The 21053-nt window shown below is 44.7% G+C and overlaps 8 protein-coding genes across 9 annotated transcripts; 4 read left to right on the top strand and 4 right to left on the bottom strand.

The window, feature by feature from the left end:
• The first annotated feature begins 68 nt into the window (after positions 1-68).
• BCIN_02g00140 (hypothetical protein) lies at positions 69-1642 on the top strand. The gene has a single exon (XM_024691020.1). The coding sequence runs from the start codon at positions 360-362 to the stop codon at positions 1599-1601; it is 1242 nt and encodes a 413-aa protein (XP_024546790.1). The 5' UTR covers positions 69-359; the 3' UTR covers positions 1602-1642.
• Position 1643: 1 nt separating this feature from the next.
• BCIN_02g00130 (hypothetical protein) lies at positions 1644-4996 on the bottom strand. Its single transcript, XM_024691019.1, has 4 exons — positions 4389-4996; positions 3088-4199; positions 2777-3040; positions 1644-2729 (listed from the first exon to the last, which is right to left on the bottom strand). Exons 1-4 carry the CDS (start codon positions 4636-4638, stop codon positions 1803-1805), a joined length of 2553 nt encoding a protein of 850 aa, XP_024546789.1. The 5' UTR covers positions 4639-4996; the 3' UTR covers positions 1644-1802.
• Positions 4997-5247: 251 nt separating this feature from the next.
• Positions 5248-8119, bottom strand: BCIN_02g00120 (hypothetical protein). Its single transcript, XM_001555771.2, has 2 exons — positions 7631-8119; positions 5248-7575 (listed from the first exon to the last, which is right to left on the bottom strand). The coding sequence occupies exons 1-2, from the start codon at positions 7958-7960 to the stop codon at positions 5416-5418; spliced, it is 2490 nt and encodes an 829-aa protein (XP_001555821.2). The 5' UTR covers positions 7961-8119; the 3' UTR covers positions 5248-5415.
• A 54-nt stretch (positions 8120-8173) lies between these two features.
• On the top strand, positions 8174-10020 carry Bcgcd14. Its single transcript, XM_001555770.2, has one exon. It carries the CDS (start codon positions 8267-8269, stop codon positions 9854-9856), a length of 1590 nt encoding a protein of 529 aa, XP_001555820.2. The 5' UTR covers positions 8174-8266; the 3' UTR covers positions 9857-10020.
• Positions 10021-10569: 549 nt separating this feature from the next.
• Positions 10570-11913, top strand: BCIN_02g00100 (hypothetical protein). The gene is made up of 3 exons (XM_001555769.2): positions 10570-11085; positions 11140-11265; positions 11354-11913. The coding sequence occupies exons 1-3, from the start codon at positions 10790-10792 to the stop codon at positions 11796-11798; spliced, it is 867 nt and encodes a 288-aa protein (XP_001555819.1). The 5' UTR covers positions 10570-10789; the 3' UTR covers positions 11799-11913.
• Positions 11914-11925: 12 nt separating this feature from the next.
• BCIN_02g00090 (hypothetical protein) lies at positions 11926-14401 on the bottom strand. The gene is made up of 3 exons (XM_024691018.1): positions 13829-14401; positions 13673-13778; positions 11926-13492 (listed from the first exon to the last, which is right to left on the bottom strand). The coding sequence occupies exons 1-3, from the start codon at positions 14301-14303 to the stop codon at positions 11992-11994; spliced, it is 2082 nt and encodes a 693-aa protein (XP_024546788.1). The 5' UTR covers positions 14304-14401; the 3' UTR covers positions 11926-11991.
• A 1949-nt stretch (positions 14402-16350) lies between these two features.
• BCIN_02g00080 (hypothetical protein) lies at positions 16351-18584 on the top strand. Its single transcript, XM_001555764.2, has 4 exons — positions 16351-16831; positions 16898-17376; positions 17432-17769; positions 17820-18584. The coding sequence occupies exons 1-4, from the start codon at positions 16616-16618 to the stop codon at positions 18398-18400; spliced, it is 1614 nt and encodes a 537-aa protein (XP_001555814.2). The 5' UTR covers positions 16351-16615; the 3' UTR covers positions 18401-18584.
• A 596-nt stretch (positions 18585-19180) lies between these two features.
• Positions 19181-20974, bottom strand: BCIN_02g00070 (hypothetical protein). 2 transcript variants are annotated; one of them, XM_024691017.1, is made up of 3 exons: positions 20838-20974; positions 19784-20750; positions 19181-19711 (listed from the first exon to the last, which is right to left on the bottom strand). In XM_024691017.1, exons 2-3 carry the CDS (start codon positions 20701-20703, stop codon positions 19399-19401), a joined length of 1233 nt encoding a protein of 410 aa, XP_024546787.1. In that variant the 5' UTR covers positions 20704-20750; positions 20838-20974; the 3' UTR covers positions 19181-19398. The 2 variants fall into 2 exon arrangements, with proteins under 2 accessions (XP_024546787.1, XP_024546786.1); XM_024691016.1 differs by having other exon boundaries at positions 19784-20974.
• Between the last annotated feature and the right edge of the window lie 79 nt (positions 20975-21053).

Below are 21053 nucleotides of genomic sequence, written 5' to 3'. Positions count from 1 at the left end.
GATGCTAGTCTCGGATGTTAGAAAACCCCGATAACCCGGTTACCGAAGCGTACTTCATCCCACTTCCCGAACGGGGACAGAAGACAGGGTGGTCTCACGGAGAGGAGATAAGAAGGATCTATGACTCTATGAAAATTCGCATCGAGAAGCGAATTCCAATAAGCAATACACCAAATCACATCAGAATCTATCCAAGCTAGAGCCATGCAGATATATCATGCCGCTGGTCTTTGACTATAATAGGCTCACTTCTAAAGCGCTGCCTAAAAAAGAAGTCATTTTAGCGAGCATCTCAAAACTCATATAAAGGCATATGAAGGATGGGATTGGATCAATAATTTAGAAATAATCCAGAAAACATGATGACTATAACTACACCCAAATTGAAAGTCCTAATTTCAGGCGCTGGCATCGCTGGGCCATGTCTCGCATACTGGCTTGCTAGAACCGGACTCAACACATCAGTCAAAATTATCGAGCGATCACCAATTCCAAGAGCCACTGGACAAGCAATTGACATTCATGGTGCAGCTGTTGAAATTGCGAAGAAAATGAAACTTGAGGAAGCCATTCGCGCGCGAACGACAACCGAAGTGGGTACGATGCTTGTGAACTCTTCAGGAAAGCCGTTTGCAACGTTTCTAGCTGGTGATACCTTCACATCGGATTACGAAATTCTGCGGGCTGATCTATCTGAACTTTTCCTGGAGGCTAGCAAGAAGTTCGATAATATCAATTATAAGTATGGTGATTTTATCCAGTCTCTCAATCAGACAGAGACGGGCGTCGACGTGATTTTCAATGGGGGATCAAAAGAGACATTTGACTTGGTTGTGGGTGCAGATGGGTCCACATCACAAATTCGATCTATGATTTTGGACAAGGAAGCCCTTAAAGACAGCTACAATTTCATCGGCCAATACGTCGCCTTCTTTAGTATCCCAAGTGAACCAAACGATTCGAAATTTTGGGAGATCTTCAATGCACCGAAGGGTCTGTGTATGATGACGCGACCACATCGGAATCCCTCTACCAAAGGCGTTTACCTTTGTATTACGATGCCGAAACACGGAATATGCGACCCAGTAGTAGAGAAAGCCATGGAGGGAGGGACAGAAGCCACGAAACGTATGCTACATTCTTACTTTGAGAATGGCGGTTGGAAGGCAAAGCAAATATTGGAGGGGTTGGATAAGTCCGATGACTTTTATATGGCCAAATCAGCACAGGTCAAAGTACCAAAATGGACAAATGGGCGTGCTGTAGTGATTGGAGATGCTGCAATGGCAACTTTTGGCGTTGGGACTACTTTGGCTATTGACAGTGCCTATATTCTGGCCGGAGAGTTGTCAAGAATAAAAATCAGTGCTGACATTCCAGAGGCATTACAGAGATATGAAAAGATATTCCGCCCAATCTATAGAAGGATGGAGGATCTTCCACCTGGCTTTCCACAGCTTGCCATGCCTCAAACTAGATGGGGTATGTGGATTAGAGATTCAATAATCCGGTTCGTTAGTAAGACGAAAGTTCACAAACTTCTTCCGGAAGATCGGAACACTGGTCATGAGTTGCCGGAATATGATTGGATAAAAAGCTGAGACACAAATTTGATTAACGGGCAAGAAATTTGAGCGTATCATTAGACGCAGAGAATTGCGCCATTGCTGGAATATATAACAACAGTCATGCTCTCCAAGAGTGGTGAGAAGGCAATCTCGATAGTTAGTCGAATTGTATATAGCCAGCTATTGAGGAACTGTTCAGTATAAAGTACAGTAAGCCTAATTCAAGAACGCTTCTCAACCCTCAAATCCCGCCAGAATTTTCCCGAACATCTCCCCCATCCTCCAGCACCCAAGCCCTCTCAAACCTCTTCCCGCTCTTCTGATCGCTTCCTTGACTTCCTCCCTCTCAGCACCTTCCAGTCGCGTCCTCAACTCTTTATAGACCCAGCAAACTAACCCCCCCGTGAAAAGACACACCGCTATCTCATAGCTTGCTTCTTCCGTTCTCTCGCCGGCTAGTCCCATCGTCCCTAGTATGCCATCCCCTCCACTCCTATCCCTCAATCTTATGCATTCTTCGGACAAATTGAGCATTTCATATACATTTCTCATTGTTCCACCCACAATGTCTGAGTTTGCCCAATATTTCAGGTTAATTGCCGCAAAATCGCAATCTTGGCGACTTGAAGATCGACCTGCCATTAAATGAACATCACTAAGACTAACATCCAAACTAACAAATCCCAGCGCACAGAGAAGTCTTCCAGCTACAGATAGTTCTCCGGGAGTTGCTCCGTAGCATTCATTCCACGAGTCTAGTGCATCAATCAACCATTTTCTTCTGCTCAAGAGCCCAGCACCAATATCCAGTGCGTGATTTCCAATGGTGCCCATCAGTCCTGTAGGATTTAACATAGAAACTGATGTACGCCAATCAAATATCAGAGTATGTATTGCATAAAGAACAAGAGTTTTCCCAAAGACTGTAGTTGGGATGACAGGTGGAGGAGGTTTAGTCCATTTATGAAGAAGGATTCCATTCAAAGCATGGAGATAATATGTTGCAGGTGGAATATCGGCCGGGCCAAGCAGCATCTTCCAGGCTTGTGGTGATGGCGCTTCCCAATGCTGTTCCGGGCACGGAAAGACGCAATTTGTGGTTTCGGCTCTACTGATAGCCGGCTGCACATTGAACAGAGTAGCGTATTGACAGTCGAAAATCTGTTCAAGTGTCAGCAACGAAAATGTGAGCGATTGAGAAAGCATACATAAATCGACAACCCAAGCCGCTTTCTTTTCTCGGTCTCTATCCATGAAAACCATTCAATCTCTTGTGGCGTGTTCCTGGGCAGCGAGCTTGGATCAAGCTGCACTCTGGAAATTGGTCTACAATCCAACAAACGAGCTCGTCGACCAGCTGTTATCAGAATCCCCTTGACACCTTCAGCAAACTCATACATTTTCTTACTTCCCCCCCAAGCTCCAGCGAGTAGAAGGTTAAACAATGTAAAGATGTTGTCAAGAATCCGAAGCTACACAATTGTTAGCTGAAATGATCATTATTGGATGACTGACTAACGTGTTTTTCTTCGATCTCGTGTAATCTCATGCTTGCTACCCTTGCTCGATTATGAAATAATCGTAAGAATCTGCCACGATCTGCCCTTGAATAACATGAACCCAGAAACATCATCGACAACACAAGAAGAGGAGAGCTGGCGAAAATGTCAAAGGTTGGAATATGGGTGATAGGAAATCGCGGATGCACATGTCGAAAATAAAGTCGGAGGAAAAAGTCTAGTACTTCTGAGGGTGGAAATGTCGACACATTTATTTCGACATATACCGCATCACCCGATTCGGCAGGAAATTCAATTTGTAAAATGCTTAGTAGCGTTGATCGCAATACATCGTTCACCTGCTGGCTTGGACCTGCCGTGAAGCCACTCCTTCTCGCTTCATAGGAAGTTGCATGCCATGACTCTGGACCTAACCGGGGAATAGGTCTAGGGCCCCATCGTGGTGGACTTTCTAATCTACTGACCTTATCGGGCCAATCTTCCTCATCCCCTTCCGCGTCCAGGTCAATTGATTGACCTGGGGCATCGGACTTGACAAAATCTGGACCACAAAGACCAAAGTCCAGATCCATATTACTCCAAGAATCTTGGCTGAAGCAGTCCAATGTCCAAGATATATCTGCATCATATGATCCCATGTAGATACTTGGGTTATCATTGTAAAGCATGAAACCATCCCATGAGTTGGGATTCAAGCTTCCTGAGACTTGAAGTCTCTCTTCCACAGGAGGTGGCGCCAGTGCAGCTTCAACTAGACTTGAAAGGCCTTGGGATTGAGTTGGAAGTGTGCGTGAATCAGAAAATAATGCTTCTTGAATTGGAGGCAAACTGTCGAGATGGCCACCACGCCATTGCATACTCGGAGGTAATGCAGTCACAAAATCAGTGTTAATTGGGATAGAGACCTCATCACGATGGACAAGATTGGAAATTGGCTGAGGCTCAGACGGGGAAGGTGAGGCAGATTGCGGTATCACGTGGGGTTGTGAGTTGCCAGCGCGTTTATCTGAACCACGATTTTGGTCATGTATCCGACGATGGCGACTTAATAAATCACTTCTCGTGAACCTTTTCCTACAAACTGGACAAGCGAATTTGCCCACATCATCATCTGATATTGTAGAAATGTGATTAGCACGTGATATGTATCAATACCTAGCTTTCTAGGAATCCTTTTGAGTCGAGGAAATTTGGCAGGCAGAATTGTTAAGAGTTGAATGATGTGTGCGAGTGAGAACCAAAAAGGTATCAGAATAAAAGAACAAGCGGAGCGTTGGACATGACGAAAACGATTACTTACGATTGGCTTGATGTCTAGTCAAATTTTCAATCCTACTAAAATTCTTTGGACATTGAGGACATTGAAATCGACTCCCGGTGACTGTTGATTTAGCCGGCGAGGGTTTATTTGGACTTCCTTTGGTGGAATTGGTTGAAGAAGTACCGGTGGTACTTTGTGGAGTTTCAGTAGTACCACTACCACTGCCACTACCACTAGCAAGAGCAGCTATATCATCATATGAAGCAATTGGACGATTATTATCATCCATGCTCAACGTTATACGGTGGATTAATTTATCTCATAGGATGCGGGCGCTGTCGCGTTTTCCCTCGGTCTTTCGGCGTCTCCGGTTTCTCGGGATCCTGTTGCACTGTACTGTATCGTATCGTATTGTGTCGTCCTGTATCGTGTCGTACCGTATCGTACCGTATCGTATCGTATCGTGCACAATTGATCAAGCATGCAATCACCAGTCAATCCATCGTATGAGATGTCATGTCATTGATCAGCCTATTTCAGAGCGAAAGGTGGACGGTGAGGACGGAGACTAAGATCGTGGAGGATGGCGGGGGAGGCGGGTCAATTTCATGTAAGATATTGGGGGTACGAAGTGAGGTTGCTGGCTCGGAATGTGGGGATTTGGACCAAGTGAAGAAAAGAATGGAAGGGAGAGAAGGAACATCGGGTGGAAGGCTCCATAGAAAGCATTGTGCTTGTGGTTGGTGTGGGCGACCGGAAGTGGACGGAGAATGTCCGGTTAAATGTGAACTACAGAGCGTACCGACTACCTTGTGTCTAACAGACCACTTGCTTTCCTCATGCCAGCGATTCAACGAAGGGAGGGGCATTGGATCAACAAGATAGCACTCGACGGGCCTCGTCTTTTCTCAATCTGTGATTAGAAGTGCAAGGTAGAAACTAACGACATAATATCTCTAATTTTCTTCAGGATATGTTGTAAAAGCAAAAATTTCACATCATCACCTCAAGCTAAATCACCCTTTCGCTTTTCGCTTCCCCTTTATCAAATGGACTTGATGAGTCCTCATGACTGCGCCTTAGCTTTCCAGTCCTCATGAGCTTTCTTCTGTCTGTCCCAATCCTTCTTCAACTTTTTCAATGCACTCTTGGGTACATCTTCCCCATCTTTCGTCTTTGTCGGCATACCATCAACATCCCATGCACTGAATCTATCGTCCTTGAACATATCCACTGGACTGAGCTTTGCCTTTTCAATCCTTTCTTGTTCCAACTTCTCTCTAGCAAGTTTGGCGGCTTCTTTTTGTGCTGCCTTCTCTCTTTCCTTAGCGGCCTTCTCCTCTTTTTGTGCTAAAAGCTCTTCTTTTGGAATAAATTTGATGAGCGAACCCTGGTCATCTGGTCTATCATCCAGATACACTCCGAGATTCGTTAGATCGTTGTCCCGAATTCGATCAGATAATGCCAGAATGTGTTTCTTATGCTCAGATGTTGGTGCTACCCGCCTCAACTCGTCTCTAGTCCTCGCAACGGCCCGGATATATGGAAGAGCGAGAGCTTCCTGATCTTTTGTTCCCGAAGATACAAGCGAGGAAAATTCGCTGTCAAGATCTGTCGCGAACAATTTATCAAGAGTCTCAGTATGTAACGACAAACCCTCAATTTCTTCTTTGACTTGTCTGAAGACGTTGGAATAAGGTGCCACAATCTGTTCGGGGGTATGATTGCTATCAACAGAAGCGCTAGCCCAACCAAGTCCATCGTATGGTGCATTTGCATTTGCATCGAGACCGAAGATGCCAAGTATCTTGGTTATCCATCGAGCAACTTTTTCAAGTCCGTGGATGTCAAGATCAGATTTGTGGGAGCCCATGTGAACATTCGATTCTTTGATCAGCTCTTGCAAGATGAGCATGGCTTTTGGCGTATCGAAAGATTCTGTGAGGGCGGTTTGAAGATCTGTCTGTGCCTTGTCCAAGGCTGTTTGCAATTCTGGATGGATCGAAAGCGATTTCAAGTCCTCAATGGATGTCGAATTTCCACCCTCAATGATGTGGGATTTGACATTGACAAAGAAGTTGTTAACGGTCGCTTCCCATGCGTCGGCCATCAGCCTCATATCTGGCGAAATCTCAACACCATCATTCCATCTTCCCATCAGAAATACTATTCTCATTGACCTTGGAGTATAATCGGTAGTTAGTGCATCTCGAATGGTCTGGAAGTTTTTCAATGACTTCGACATCTTTGATCCTGCAATAGAAAGATGCCCCATGTGCAAGAAGTAGTTTACCCACTCGTGTGGGCCTTGCTCGTGCTCGCAGAAATATGCCTCACTTTGTGCTAATTCGTTGTCGTGATGAGGAAACGCGAGATCAATGCCACCAGAGTGTATATCCATCTTTGATCCCAGAACATCGGAGGCCATAACGGAGCACTCGATATGCCATCCAGGTCTGCCTTCGCCCCAGGGACTTGGCCAGCTTGGTTCTCCTGCTTTAGACTTTTTCCAGAGAGCAAAATCTCCTGCACCTCGTTTACCACCCAAGTTCTTCGATAGTGATCCTTCTCCTTCTTCCTGCAAGGCTTTATCGTTTCTACTCTCTGGTCGCAATCGTGCATAAGGATTGCCAGCTTTCTCGAATGCTGCAATATCAAAGTAAACCGATCCGTCTGATTCATAAGCAAAGCCCTTGTCAATAATCTTCTTCACAAAGATTGCGATCTTTGGTACATAAGTGGTAACTCGTGTGATAACATCTGGTCGCATAACATTCAGTGCGTCCATGTCTTCCATGAATTGATCTTCCCAATATTGAGTGACATTGGTGAAAATGGTATGGTCTTTCGCATCGATCGAATCCTTATACAAAGAATCGAGATATGGAAGCAGAATCTCATCTGCTCCACCGAAAATCTTCTCTTGTTGGATAGCTTGTGCCGCAGAAGAAAGATTGCTTATATGCATCTTCATCTTCGCTTCCGCATCTCCTGGTTTTCCTTCGCCTGTCAATGTTCCACCCGCCAATACTTTTCCGTATGCAATATCTCTTCTTTCCGCATAATTGCTAGGTGTAAGTTGAGTGCCGTCTTTTAGTAGTTCGGGAAGATTTGCTGTTGCGTAAGATTGGAAAGCTTCTGCGGCCAATTTTGCGAGCTCTGGTTCGGTATATGTTTTCGATTTTTCCAGCTCCAGTAGCTTTTGTCTTCGGGCTTTCAGGATAATCTGTCAAAAGATCATCAGTCAATTACCCCGCCATTCTAGATTCTATGCATCCCACCTTGTCATCGACATCTGTAATGTTCATAACAAAATTAAGATCAAACCCAAAATAATCTTTCATGATTCTGCGTATAATATCGGTAGAAACATAGTTTCTAGCATGTCCCAAGTGCGAGTGATCATATACTGTTGGTCCACAGACATACCAAGAAACCTTTCCTTTCTCAATAGGTACAAATGGAACTGGACCACCAGGTTTCAAAGAGTTGTGAACTTTCAATTGATCCATTTTTGTGAAATTATTCGTAGTAAGCTTTCGGACTGTAAGCAAATGAATATAAGAACGAGGGAAAGTAGAAAATCTTAGAGAGCGTAAGGGAAGAAACATTCAGTTCGTAGAAATATCATGAAGAAATTGAGTCACTTCTTTGTGTGATAATTATAGGTAAGTAAAGGGCGGGCTGATTCGTTGATTTGATACAATGTCACTCAAGTATTACTCGGTGGGCTGAAAATAAATTTATCGTGGGGGTTATCTTTTTCAGCCTTGTTGTAAGGTTCAAATCTAGCCTTGTGATTGTAAAATTATTTCTTTCGCACAGAAGAAGGAACGAGACAAATCGAACAAGATTAAAAAGCCCAGAACTTCTTGAAGTCCTTATCGCAAGCAACAACAGCATACGAGGTACTCACAATGAGTAATAGAAGATCGCCGTTTCTCTATCCTGGAGCAATCTCGTCTTCAGATCAATTGGCAATCCTACATTTAAAAAGAGATCTCCAAACTCCAACAATTCTCAAGAGCACCGACGAAAAGGATGAAGGATACGCAGAGGGAAAGGTGACGAACACTCGATTCGGATCTTTTCCGCATACAACATTGATTGGAATACCATGGGGCACTCAAGTACTTGCATCAAAAGTTGATACCGGATCTAGAGGGCGAAGAGGTGACAAAAAACGAAAGCGAGACGATGTGGAAGCTGCCGAGACCCCGAAAGCCGTAGAAGTCATAACAGAAAACCCAGAGGATGGCTCGCCAACTCCTGCGAGCACCAAAGAGATGACCGAAGCTGTAGCTGCTGGAAGCGGATTCATACATTTCCTACCTCCCACACCTGAGAATTGGACCAATTCCTTACCACATCGAACGCAAGTTGTTTACACTCCTGATTACAGTTATATTTTACATCGTATACGCGCAAGACCTGGAACGAGTATAATTGAAGCCGGAGCCGGTAGTGGATCCTTTACGCATGCATCTACTAGAGCTGTATTTAATGGATATCCTGATGAACATACAATAAAGAAGCGCAAGTTGGGCAAAGTCTGGAGTTTCGAATTTCATGAACCGAGACATGCGAAATTAGTTGAGGAATTGCAAGAGCATGGATTAGATGAACTTGTGGAGATTACTCATCGAGATGTTTGTGAAGGGGGATTCGTAGTTGATGGAAAAAGCCCCAAGGCTGAATCTATATTTCTGGATTTACCCGCTCCATGGCTAGCGCTCCCGCATCTTACTCGATCCCCCCCGCCTCCTATCAAGAACCCTAACGGCGAAGTATCTCCAACGAAACCCATCACCGAACCATTCGTCTCTGCTCTCAATCCGGAAGCACCTGTTCATCTGTGCACTTTCTCCCCATGTATCGAACAAGTTCAACGAACCATATCTGTTATGCGACAACTTGGTTGGGTCGATATTGAGATGGTAGAATTATCAGCAAAGCGATTTGAAATCCGGCGAGAACGAATAGGCATCGATAACGGAGTACAAAGAGGTCTGCAAACTACACCGGCCAATGTCGAGGAAGCCGTGAGTCGGTTACTAGAAGTCGAAATCGGACATCAAACTTTCCACAAGAAAGGCGACGCTCCAGACAAAATGCCAAGACAAAATCCAAATACTAGGGAAACACTGATAAAGAGTTTGGTCGAGGGCAAGATTTATAAGGAAGGAAAACTAATACACAAGACAGAACCAGAAGTCAGGACTCACACTTCGTATCTGGTGTTTGCAGTATTGCCGAGGGAGTGGAATGAAGAGGATGAAAGGAAGGCAAGAGAAAAGTGGCAGGTGAACTTTAATGGTGAAATGGAAACTAATACGACAAAACAAGTTGAACTGCCTATGAGCAAGAGACAAATGAAGAAAGCCGCGAGAGCCAGCCATATCAAGCCCGAGGCCACTGCTTCTCCGCCAGCTGTCGATAGTGTGGGATCTGCAAATGGAGCGACTGGATCAGTTACAGAGAAGACCGGAGAAAAGCCACAGGAATAGGTCTCAAATAGCACATAATAGGCGTTCTAAAGCATAACAGGTACTCTTAAAGCACACCTTTTCTCATGCACGAATGAACAATTTGACTGAGAAGGCTTCTAGTTGTGCCTAGATTCATCTGTTTAAGAAAGGCCAATGAAGGTCCACATCAAATCTTTCACTCATTTGCGTTCTACTTCCCCATAAGAAAAATTCTTCATGTGCAGACTTTTCCTTCAAACACGACTACAATGATTGTTGCTATTATTTGGCGTTTCTTACATCTTGACACAAACCCCATTATCCCCATTATCCGAACAACGTACGAGTAAAGTGTGTTTTTCGAAGTAGAGTTTGGTCCAGTAACCAAGATGGGTTTCAAAGACAATTCAACTCTGCAACTGCAGTTGCTTTTTAATTCATTCTTCTAGAAGCTTACCGGGAACCAATTTCTAGCACGAGTCTAAAATCATTAGCTGCAAGTGGTCTGCGCCACTCACTTACTCTACTGCGATTTCGTCGATATTCCTTCACAACGAGTTCGGGATCTCGTCGTTTCCAAAGAAGTTCTCTATATGTTTTCTAGCTGTGCGTATGCCACTTTATTGATTCAATCCAATCCAATTGCCCTTACTTTTAACACTTTAATGATCATTTGTGAAACTTCGGTAGCCTCATCCTGTCTGCTGGGCATCGCTTGACACCAAGAGATTTCAACTTAATGTAGAGTAAATGTGGTGACAGGAAATTGTAGTGTGTAAGATTCTAGAAATTCAACTATCTAGATAGGTACTCAAGGTCTTACTGCAATGGTGGAGTTAGTAGTAACTCCGCTGGAAGCATGTTAAACCCGACAACCTCTTTACTTGATAAAAGCCCCGAGTGCTTGACATGCCATTTCAGTCTAATCATCATTATTAGATACTAGTCCCCGATCAGATATCAATATACATTATGGCAGCAACAAAATCCTCCACCTGGCTAATAACAGGCGCCTCCTCCGGCATCGGCAAATCCCTCGCCCTTGAAGCTCTCAAGTCAGGCGACAGAGTAGTTGGAACGACTCGCGACGTAGACAAAGCCGAACTATGCTTTCCTGAATTCGTGACAAGAGGAGGAATCTGGATAGCCTTAGATCCCGCTCAAAAGGATGCCTTTGAGAGGTTTTCGAAGTGCGCAACAGAGTATGACATCGATGTTTTAATTAATAACGCAGGTTATGCATTTATTGGTGGAGTGGAGGACACAAGGTCAGTGTTAAGTTCATGCGCAATGATGGTATTTTCACTGACGTGCATAAATAGCGAGGGTGAAGTACGAGAGCAGATGGAGGTCAATTTCTATGGGCCTCTCCGAGCCGTACGAGCCTGTCTTCCAGTAATGCGGTCAAAAAGATCAGGGCACCTTGTCCTTATAAGTAGTGGTGCCGGGTATGTCAAAACCAGCTTGTTGGGTCCCTTTTCACTGCCCGTTACACTGCTCTTGGACCTCCATTGATAAAATATTGCGCATTCAAAGGTTTATATCGCGTCCGGCACGATCATCATATTCCGCCAGTAAATTCGCAATTGAGGCAGTTTACGAATCCCTCTCTCATGAACTCAAGACTTTCGGCATCAAAGTTCTCATCGTAGAGCCAGGAGCATTCCGAACGCCATTCGCAAGCAGGATCAGGACGCCAGCTCAGTATCAAGTCAGTAATGGTTTTAGTGAATCATACAAAGGTACTGCGGTTGAGCAGATGGTGAACGGAACTGTGAACATTATGTCTATTCCGGACTTTGTGAAAGGAGATCCTGATAAAGCTGCGCGAGCAGTTGTGAAAGCTGTAATAGGAGGGCATAATTATCTGCGTATGCCTCTAGGGCCTGACTGTGTGACTGCTTTAGAGGACAAGATTAGACATTTGCAAGAGGATTTAAATGCGACCAAATCCATCGCTCTTGGAACTAATTTTGGTTGATGGATTTGACTAACAACAAGATTGGGGTTTGCCCGGTCGATATGGAACCAAGGGATAGTTGAGACAATAGCCTGGATTGTATAGGAGAGCGCCTAATAATACTCTATGAATGTCAAAAAAATACAAGTGGCCTTTATATGCATGTATCTACTTGATGTAATCGAGTATTGAAAAAATTCAACAAGTCTTGATTTCAAATACACAGCTCTCCTTTCCTTAGTTGTCCGACATTTTGTTCAGGCCCAAATGCAACATGAGAATGTTTCTCCATCTGCCATTGACTTTCGGATTCTCCATCAGCAGACTTAAGATTGCCTGTTATGACCTCATCTGATACTAGACCAAATTTGAGCCTGCGTTGTTCAGAATCCTCTCGCAATGGGTCGGCACCTAAACAAGACCTCCCCAAAAATTTGTCCAATTCTGGGTTACGAGTAGTAGCAACAATAGCCGAAAAGGAATTTGAATGTACTACCCCATTGGAGTGTATAGCGTGAACACCGACTGCGACAGCTATGACGGAAAATAAGAGGGCCAGGCCATACGATATAAGAAGCCAAAGCGGATGGTATACATAATAATTGTTTGTGTTGGAGGTGATGATTTGCTGCAGATCGCTATCACTCGTCAAATCCGGCGAGCTGAGATAACTGATGGTGATATTGTTTGCTAGATCTTCAATACCACGCGCCAAGGTTTGATTTCGACATAGCCAAGGTTGGGTTGTTGAAGTGAAGGTATTGGTAAATGTAGAAGAGGGGTCGCGGATAAGATATGAACTTTCATTCTTGAATGGGGTACTAGCAATTTCCTCACAGGCCATCAAACCTGTCCCAAGAATATTAGTTGCTCCATAGCCGCTGTATTGTTCATTATGACTACTGCCAAGAGTGACATCTTGTAAAGTTATGTTCCCGCCAAGTATAGCTCCAAGAGCATACATATGCGGAATATATTGGTTCCATAGCACGTTTGCCGATGCGCCAGTTGCTGTTGCGGTTGTAACACCATTAGAATCAGTAATTGTAGGACCGCTTTCTATACTACCAACGTTCATGTATGAAAGATCATAATGTCCAATGATCTCGACATTTTGCTGAGTGACATGTTGGACTCCATCAATGTACGATACTGCGATATTGAACGTCGCGTTTACTGCAGTACAAACCAATTCCGAGGTTGAAGTCTGGATCCATAGTTGAGGATAATAGGACCCATATGATGCTAGTGATGGTGGGAGAAACCCGGTATTTGGTGTACCTCCTGCATACCAAGAGCTCCACGAAGTGTAAACAATTCTGCCAGAGCCCACTCCGAACGTTGTATTTGTACGATTATCATTTTGATCATCGTATGTGAAAATGTTGTTTTGTTCATAATACTTGGTGATGTTGTTGAATATGGCCTGCTGGGTGCCGTTCGGTTCGTTGCATTTTATCGACGGGCCATGAAACTGCAAAGTGTATGACCATTCAGATCCGGACACTTGCCTAGATAACCCTAACACATCGATATTCGAAGCTGTATTTATTGCAATGGTATTGGTGATTGAGACTGCATTGTACTGGCCGTCCACAGAATTGTTCCAAATGGCTTTGGAAAAATCAAGAACTGGCAAACGCACTTCTTGGGAGATATTCTTTGCAACGATTGTCAAAGTCGCTGCAGGTGCAATGCTTGCAAGTCCCAAAAGCCTATAGAAATCAGTGACGATTCTGCTTACGCTTTGAATGAAGGATTTCCGATAGTCTGAACCAGCCAAAACGATGTGGCATTTTGACATTTAATATCAACTGCATTATCGGAGCCATTTCGACCCCCTTTATTGTTGGATTGCAGTTCAGACTATCAGACCTCTGGTATTTAAAACATACCATGTAATGGCACCTAACAAAATGGCAAGTTTTGCCCCTTTTAATAGCTCGATACTGAACAGGGCTATTGGATCCGTTGACAAAGCAAAAAGATGATCTAAGTTTTCTGTTGTGTAGATTAGTCTAAGGATCTCGAAGCCTTACCACAAATAATACTTATGCTCAATGGTTGGCGTTTGACAACCGTCCAGATATATTGACCTAACGCAGCCGTCGTTGTTGCCTTGAAACAAGATGTAATTAAAAAGGCAAACCCGGTGCCAATGCGGGTGGGCCAAGCTTGTTTTTTCTCGTCGCCAGTTCTTTCGCCGCTGAGCGACATGTAGTAAAGGTGATGAGCCAATGAAAGAATAAAGCCAGCCAAAAACATTAACCCAATAAACGAGGGTTTCTTCCAATGAATTCCCCAGGTAGCGGATGGAGGCCTTGTAATTTGTGTAGATTTTCTTTGAGCGTAAGAAATATCATCGCCATCAGCCACCGATTTATCGGATGGTGATGATGATGGCACCAAAGGGTCTTTATCACTGCCCACAGGTGTCGAGAGCGACTCTGGGTTGAAAGTAATATCATCGAGTGCTTGGTAGTCAATTGGCGTATCGGCTAACTTGCGCCGACTTAATTCGATCATTTTGAAGGGCCAAAAGAAGTCTTGATCCTCACGAAAGGTTGTTTCTGGCAGTTAAATGGAAATGTCAGACTTTGACACATGAGGCTGAATTTTCTTCCGTTTCGCCTTTTCCTATATAATATGTCTGGTATTACACCACACGTGCTGGGTAGCTGACAAGAAATTTGATACTCACGCCCCATCAAAGACATAACTATACCTGGGCGTGGTGTCGTGTCAAACCCACTAATAAATGAATGGCTTTTCACCGCGATGCTGGTAGACTGGAGTCCAACATGTCACTCAGCAAAATGTCGAGATTATGGGACATTATGATCTTCCCTACATGTCACCTAGTTATCAGGGCATTTTGAACCTTTGATTGTCGAGAAAAAACTCAAGTGACTTGTTCGGTCGTGGTGTGTGAACTTGTTACTTGTCTCCTGCCCCGAGTCATCCATGTCAATACGACTCTCAAATTGTTGCATTCAAAATTCGAAACCAGCACTACGGACTACAGTACCTAAATGCTGTTTCATCGCGAGGTATTCCGGCTCAAGTGCTTTCCAATTTCTATCATCGGACCGCTCCCTTTCACGTCGACAGCATTGATCCTATATATACCACCACAATGTATGCCGTGGGTAGATTGCAGGGTTGACATCAACACCCACTTATTTTGAACGTCAGGTGACTCACTCATTCACGTGGTGATAGGATGTCTTGACAACATTGGCACTCCAGCCATCTTTGGAGTCCATCATGCGAAAGCATTCTGCCCCTTTGCACCAAGGTGTCAGCGTGTCAACCTCCCCCAGATCTCCGTTCTCGTTATCTACCCCGGTTTCACAACGCCAACACTACAAGCCGCCGCAAAGAAGAACTCTAACCCAACCAATGAAATTCCCTGCGCGCACATCAGACAATGATTCCCATCCACCGACTGGCTCCCCATTTACGAGAAGTTCAATAGGCTACCCTATCTAATCATCTGAGATGAAGCGGACATGGTACCTCTCACTCATAAAACTGTCCGAAATTATCATCGCTTGTCAGCAATCTCGGAGGATCAAGTGATGACAATTACAATTACCTCAACCAGACGCCTTCCTCAGAATGAGCTCAATACTTCTGATTCGGCAGCATCACCGATCTGACTTTTCCCCTATTTCAACACGAGCTGGTCTAGACCTCAAAATGGAACTAGAGGCCGCAATTACATGTCGACTATCTTCGTAAAAGCGCAATTTAGCTTTGGAATAGAATTCACTTCTTTTATGATCAGACGATCCCATTCATCATCCTTGATCGCTATCCCAATATTGGGAACACTAGGGTTGCGCGCCAACATTTGGGTGCTTTATTGTCATTGGATAGTAATCTCTCTCGAGTACCTAGGTACTTGACAGAAAGCATGTGATCAAATCGTCTTGTCTATCTGGTATCCCTGAACCGTCATCTCAGTTCCCCCGAAGCACCTTTTAGCCCTTCCAATTAGGATGCGCAGATGCTCCGCGAATATATGCAGCTGCGAACCAGGGGCTTGGTTTCGGCCAAGCTGATTGTAGCGACCCTGCATGCAATAGGTCTTAACAGGAACACCTTTCCATGTGGCAATTTCGTTATGGCTCGGGCCACCAACGCTCTGATTATGGATGCAATTCGTGCAATCTAACAAGATCAAGATGTTGGCTATTTCAGGATTTGTTGTTCAAAGGAACGACTGCCTAGGTGTCATCTTGACAAGCTCCTCCACTGGTGCTTCACAGGCTGACATGACAGCAATCACCCTGCAGTCTAAAATTGAGATTCAGTATATACCTGCCTGCAGCACTTGCTGTCCCGGCCACCATGCCCCTGCTGCATTAGCCACACCTGCGGTGTCTGTAATCTTACCAATGATACAATCTGTTCTGCCCGAACTCAATCTCTGATTCGCTGGCATCCGTGAATCGACTTCTGCGAATTCGAATATACCAGTGAATTCCTGTTCCGCCGGTTTCCGAAAGCTTGTTTCAATGGGTTCCATGATAACAGAAAATCCAATCAGAAATACTTCCAACCAAACGAGCCAAATAATAAACATGAGTGCAAGGATTCAATTCCTCCGCTTAGAAAAGTGGAAGTTACTAGACGGCGCTAACAACCCCGCACTGAATTACCCCAACACCCCAACTCCCCAAGTTCTCCACCTTCGGGTGAATAATAGAGCGACCCAATATTCCGTGTGCTTTATGCGCGTTCTGGCAAGGATAAATATTTAAAAACCCCATAAGACACCCACTTGCGCCTGCCTTTCTTTCATCTTCACGCTTCTTCCCCAAATCGACAAGATGAGTAACGCGATCACAGAAGAAAAACCGACCTTGTCGGAGGTCGAAGCACATCCCACCTCCGCCGACGTACCTGTTTATGGTGACGAGAAGATCGATTCTGACAGAGCGCGCGCCATCAATGCAGAGAAAGCCGAACATGACATGACTGTGCTGCAGGCTGTGAAAGCCTACCCCGCTGCCAGTTGGTGGGCATTCGTTATGTCATGCACCATTGTAAGCTCTTGCTCCATAATAGGCTCTTGCCATGGCAGGTGAATCATTTCTCTAACTTAATGGCAGATCATGGAATCCTACTGTGTTTTCTTAATGGGTCAGTTCATCGCCACACAAAAATTCGCCGACGATTTCGGCGTAAAGAGCGGCGTGACAGGACTTTATATCATCGAAGCTTCGTGGCAGTCGGCATTCCAGTGTAGTGGACCTCTCGGCGCTTTCATCGGTGTCTTCTTGGCAGGTCCTATTACGAGTAAGATAGGGTATCGATGGGCAACGATTAGCGGTCTCATGGCCCTTAACGCTTTCATCTTCATCTTCTATTTTGGCAACAGCCAGGGTATGTTCTTCGCGGCTCAGATCTTGGAAGGCATTCCGTGGGGTATCTTCATCGCCAATGCACCCGCCTATTGTGCCGAAATTGTGCCATTGAGATTGAGAGCGCCAGCGACGCAGATGCTGCAGATGTTCTGGGCTATTGGCGCAATCATTGTCGGTGGTATCACTTACCACTACCAATCCAAGAATGACTCTTCAGCGTACAGGTTTGTCTGCTCCCATAGATACCATCGAGGGGGTCTGTACTAATCATGATATCAGAGTTCCTATTGCACTCCAATGGATGTTCCCTACCCCTCTCGCCATTCTACTCTTCATCGCGCCCGAATCCCCCTGGTGGCTTGTACGTAAAGGCCGTCTGGCTGAGGCAGAAAATGCTGTCAGAAGACTTGGGCGAGCGAGTGCAAACGATAACCCCGCTGACGCAGTCGCGATGATGCGACGTACGATCGACCTCGAGAAGAGCGTGAAACAGCCCAATCTTGTTGAACTGTGGAAAGGTACTGATCTCTACCGCACCTTAATTGTCTGTGGTGTATACGCATCTCAGAATCTGACGGGCAATCTAATCGCCAACCAGGCGGTGTACTTTTTCAAACGTGAGTCTACCCATTTCTTGTAATTACAAAACAATCTAACATCAATTCAGAGGCCGGCATGGCAGACAACACTGCATTCGCTCTTGGTCTAATCACTTCTGCCCTACAATGGATCATGGTCATGCTATCTTGGGTCCTCACTACATACCTCGGTCGTCGCACTATCTATGTCTATGGCCAATTCATTGCCACTGGATTTTTAGTCGCGCTCGGTATTGCAGCCTCAGTTGGTGATAGCAAAGCGGCTAACAATGCGCAAGCATCTCTTGGCTTGCTCGTCTCCGTCTTATTTTGCTTGGGACCCGCCCCTGCCTCATGGGTCATTATTGGCGAGACCTCTTCCGTTCGTCTTAGGCCACTAACAACTGGTATTGGACGAGCCGCCTACTACTTGGTCAATATCCCTTGCATCTTCCTGGCAAGTTATATGCTCAATACTGATAAGTGGAACCTGGGCGGTAAGAGCGGCTACGTCTGGGCTGGTACTGCTCTTATTTGCAGTCTCATGTCTTGGTACTGGGTTCCAGAAATGAAGCATAGATCCTTCCGTGAAATCGATATCTTGTTCACGCGCAAAGTACAGGCTCGCAAATGGTCGAGAACAGTCATTGATATCAACGATGATGAGTAGATTGAAGTTGTTTGAAGAAGCGCTTAAGTATCACACCTTCAGGAATGGGCGGTAGAGAGGAGTTTCTTACTGGATATTGTCCAATAATTATTTTAAAGATTAGCTGCATAGTAAAGATCATATCAAAACCAATATCATGTTTATATCGCATTGATAATGATTGAAATTAAACACGAGTTCAACATCCCGAGTGAAATTAAGTGCATTTCTGTGATTGTGTTACTCGAAAGAGAGATAAACCTTTCCCTTGCGCCGCTGTGATGCTACAAATATTTAAAAATATTCGTTACATTTTTCGATACCACTGAAAATTCTATTAAGAACCAATATAAACATACTCAAAAAAATAAAAGGCGACTTTATCGGCTATTAACAATTAATGCGTTGAATTTCGTATGGACCTTAAAGTTAGCATGATTACTACTAGTAAGCTAACGTATAGATTCCAATATGCCGTTTCGTCCGATTCGGTGTCATTACCGAACTAGCCTAGACGATGAAAATCCACTTTACTTTCCTTCTTTACTAACACCTGGCACACATACGTGGATTTTCTTCGATTCACGTCAACATCGCGCGAACTCATTTCCCAAATTGTCGAATCCCGATAATTTCTGAATGGCCCTGTTATCATCATCTCCACAGTTTAAGGAACATCTGTATAGGATGGGCCCCAACGTTAACTTTGCACACACAATCACAAAGCAAAATATCACCAAATTGATGCTGCATGGGCGACTCTCCGTCAAGTGACATCACAAAGCTAAATGAACTAATTTATGATAGTGATAATGAGAGATTCTTTTGCAGTCCTGCATGAAATAAGCAAATCCATGTTTTGGAATATCTATTGGTTGCAAAACACTTTCAATATTACGCTTAGCAGGATGGTTCCCTCGCTGAACATCGATGTCACTATATGCTTGCAACAACTGATGTTCAATACACACTGTCTTTGAAGAAAAGTGATAAGCAACATCGATACGTTTAGCATCTTACTAATCAGATGCTTCCAAGCGATACATTAGGGTACCGTGTCCCAAAGCATCATAACCACCAGAATTCGGGCTGTAATCGCCACCACCACCCTCAACATTGGCTGTCAAGTTACTGTTGACATAGTCCCGATAAACTTTCGACCATGATGCATCTAGACCTTTGAGCTCTGCATAGTGCGAATAGATTACCTCAAAACCAGGCCGAACATCAAATCGGGATTTATTCGCAACGACTGACAATTCACCTTCCCAGCTTGTATATGGGGTGTATGGTACCGTGTTATTAGTATTGTACTTCGCGGCATACTCGGCTCTACTGAAAGTTAGCTGATTTCAAGGAGTTACACAGAGTTTTATTCTAGCGTTTCCTGGAGTGGCCACATACCCGTTGAGAATTTGGTTGCCGTATGTGGCATAGAGATCCACACCTTGATTGTATCCTTGCTGCCCGATTACTCCTAGCAGAGAAAAGTCAAGCAGAGTATGGGCCTGATCACGTCCTGCCTCTTGTCCCTCCATAAGAATCTTTTCCGAACCTTCTTCGGTGAAATTCGCGATGGAGAAGAAAGGTAGAGCGCCATTGGCAACAGCATCATCAGGGAGTCCATACTTGAAGTAGTCGACAGCATAATTATACATTGTAACATTATCATTAAAGATACCGATTGCCATCAGTGCTGCAATGTTGCACAGATCCCAGTTGGCGTAGTAGAAGTTGGGTTTGTCGTTATGATTATCGAGAAAATCGCGACTCATATCCGAGAAGATACCGAGCATACTGCCAAATGCTGATTGATTAGCGGCTGACCAGCCTGAATATGAGCGCAAGAGCTCTCCAGCATTTGCGAATTGGTATCCATAAAGTCCAGCTGCAAGATTCATATCTTCGTTACCCCAGATCCCTGTCAGAGTTGAGCTCCAGCCGTTTAATGTCGCAGCAGCAGCATCGGCATAGGAGCTGTTTCCTGAGAGAAGCCAACGTAACGACAACTGATAGGCTGAGTGAGCATCGCGATATGCATGTTGATAATTCTGATCGTAGAGATCATTGCTTCCACGAACGAGAATCGTTTCCGGTGTTGCTACCCAGGTTGTTTGGGCTAGCTCTCCTGATTCCAGATGTTGCCATGCAGTATACCATGGTTCTTCTTGCTTCTCTAAACGGGCCTTGATTCTGCTGAAATCTTTGGCAGTGTGCAAGGCTCCTGGGTGGACAAAGGGCTGCGTTTCAGCGCGGCCAATGCTTCTCGCGGAGGCTTCAAGCATCCATAGCGACAACGCTGTGATGCTATTTTTGAATTGCATGATTTCCTGGCTATCTCGTCACGTAAAGCCGTGTAGTAATTTGGTAAATGTGGATATATGTAAGCCGAAGAACTGAAATGCTCTGCTACAGGAAAGACAGAAAAAAAAACGATGGGAAAAAGGAATTTAAATACTTTTTCACTTGTGACCTCATTCTCTTCTATCTTGTGTAAGGGGTTTGGAGTCACTCCACCAGCATCACTGCGGATAGCGATCTAGCAAGGCAGGATCGAAGTGATCTCAACTCGAACCTTCAAGAGTACCGCGGGTCTTGATCCCTGAGCTTGCCCGTTGCCGTGCAGAAACAAACAAGGGTGTTCGAGCTGCGGGGATAGTATGGGGGTAATATG

This window comes from Botrytis cinerea, chromosome 2, assembly GCF_000143535.2.
Source record: "Botrytis cinerea B05.10 chromosome 2, complete sequence".
Taxonomy (NCBI): domain Eukaryota; kingdom Fungi; phylum Ascomycota; class Leotiomycetes; order Helotiales; family Sclerotiniaceae; genus Botrytis; species Botrytis cinerea.
The sequence above is the reverse complement of the archived record's forward strand: the minus strand, read 5'-3'. Positions and strand labels throughout refer to the sequence as shown.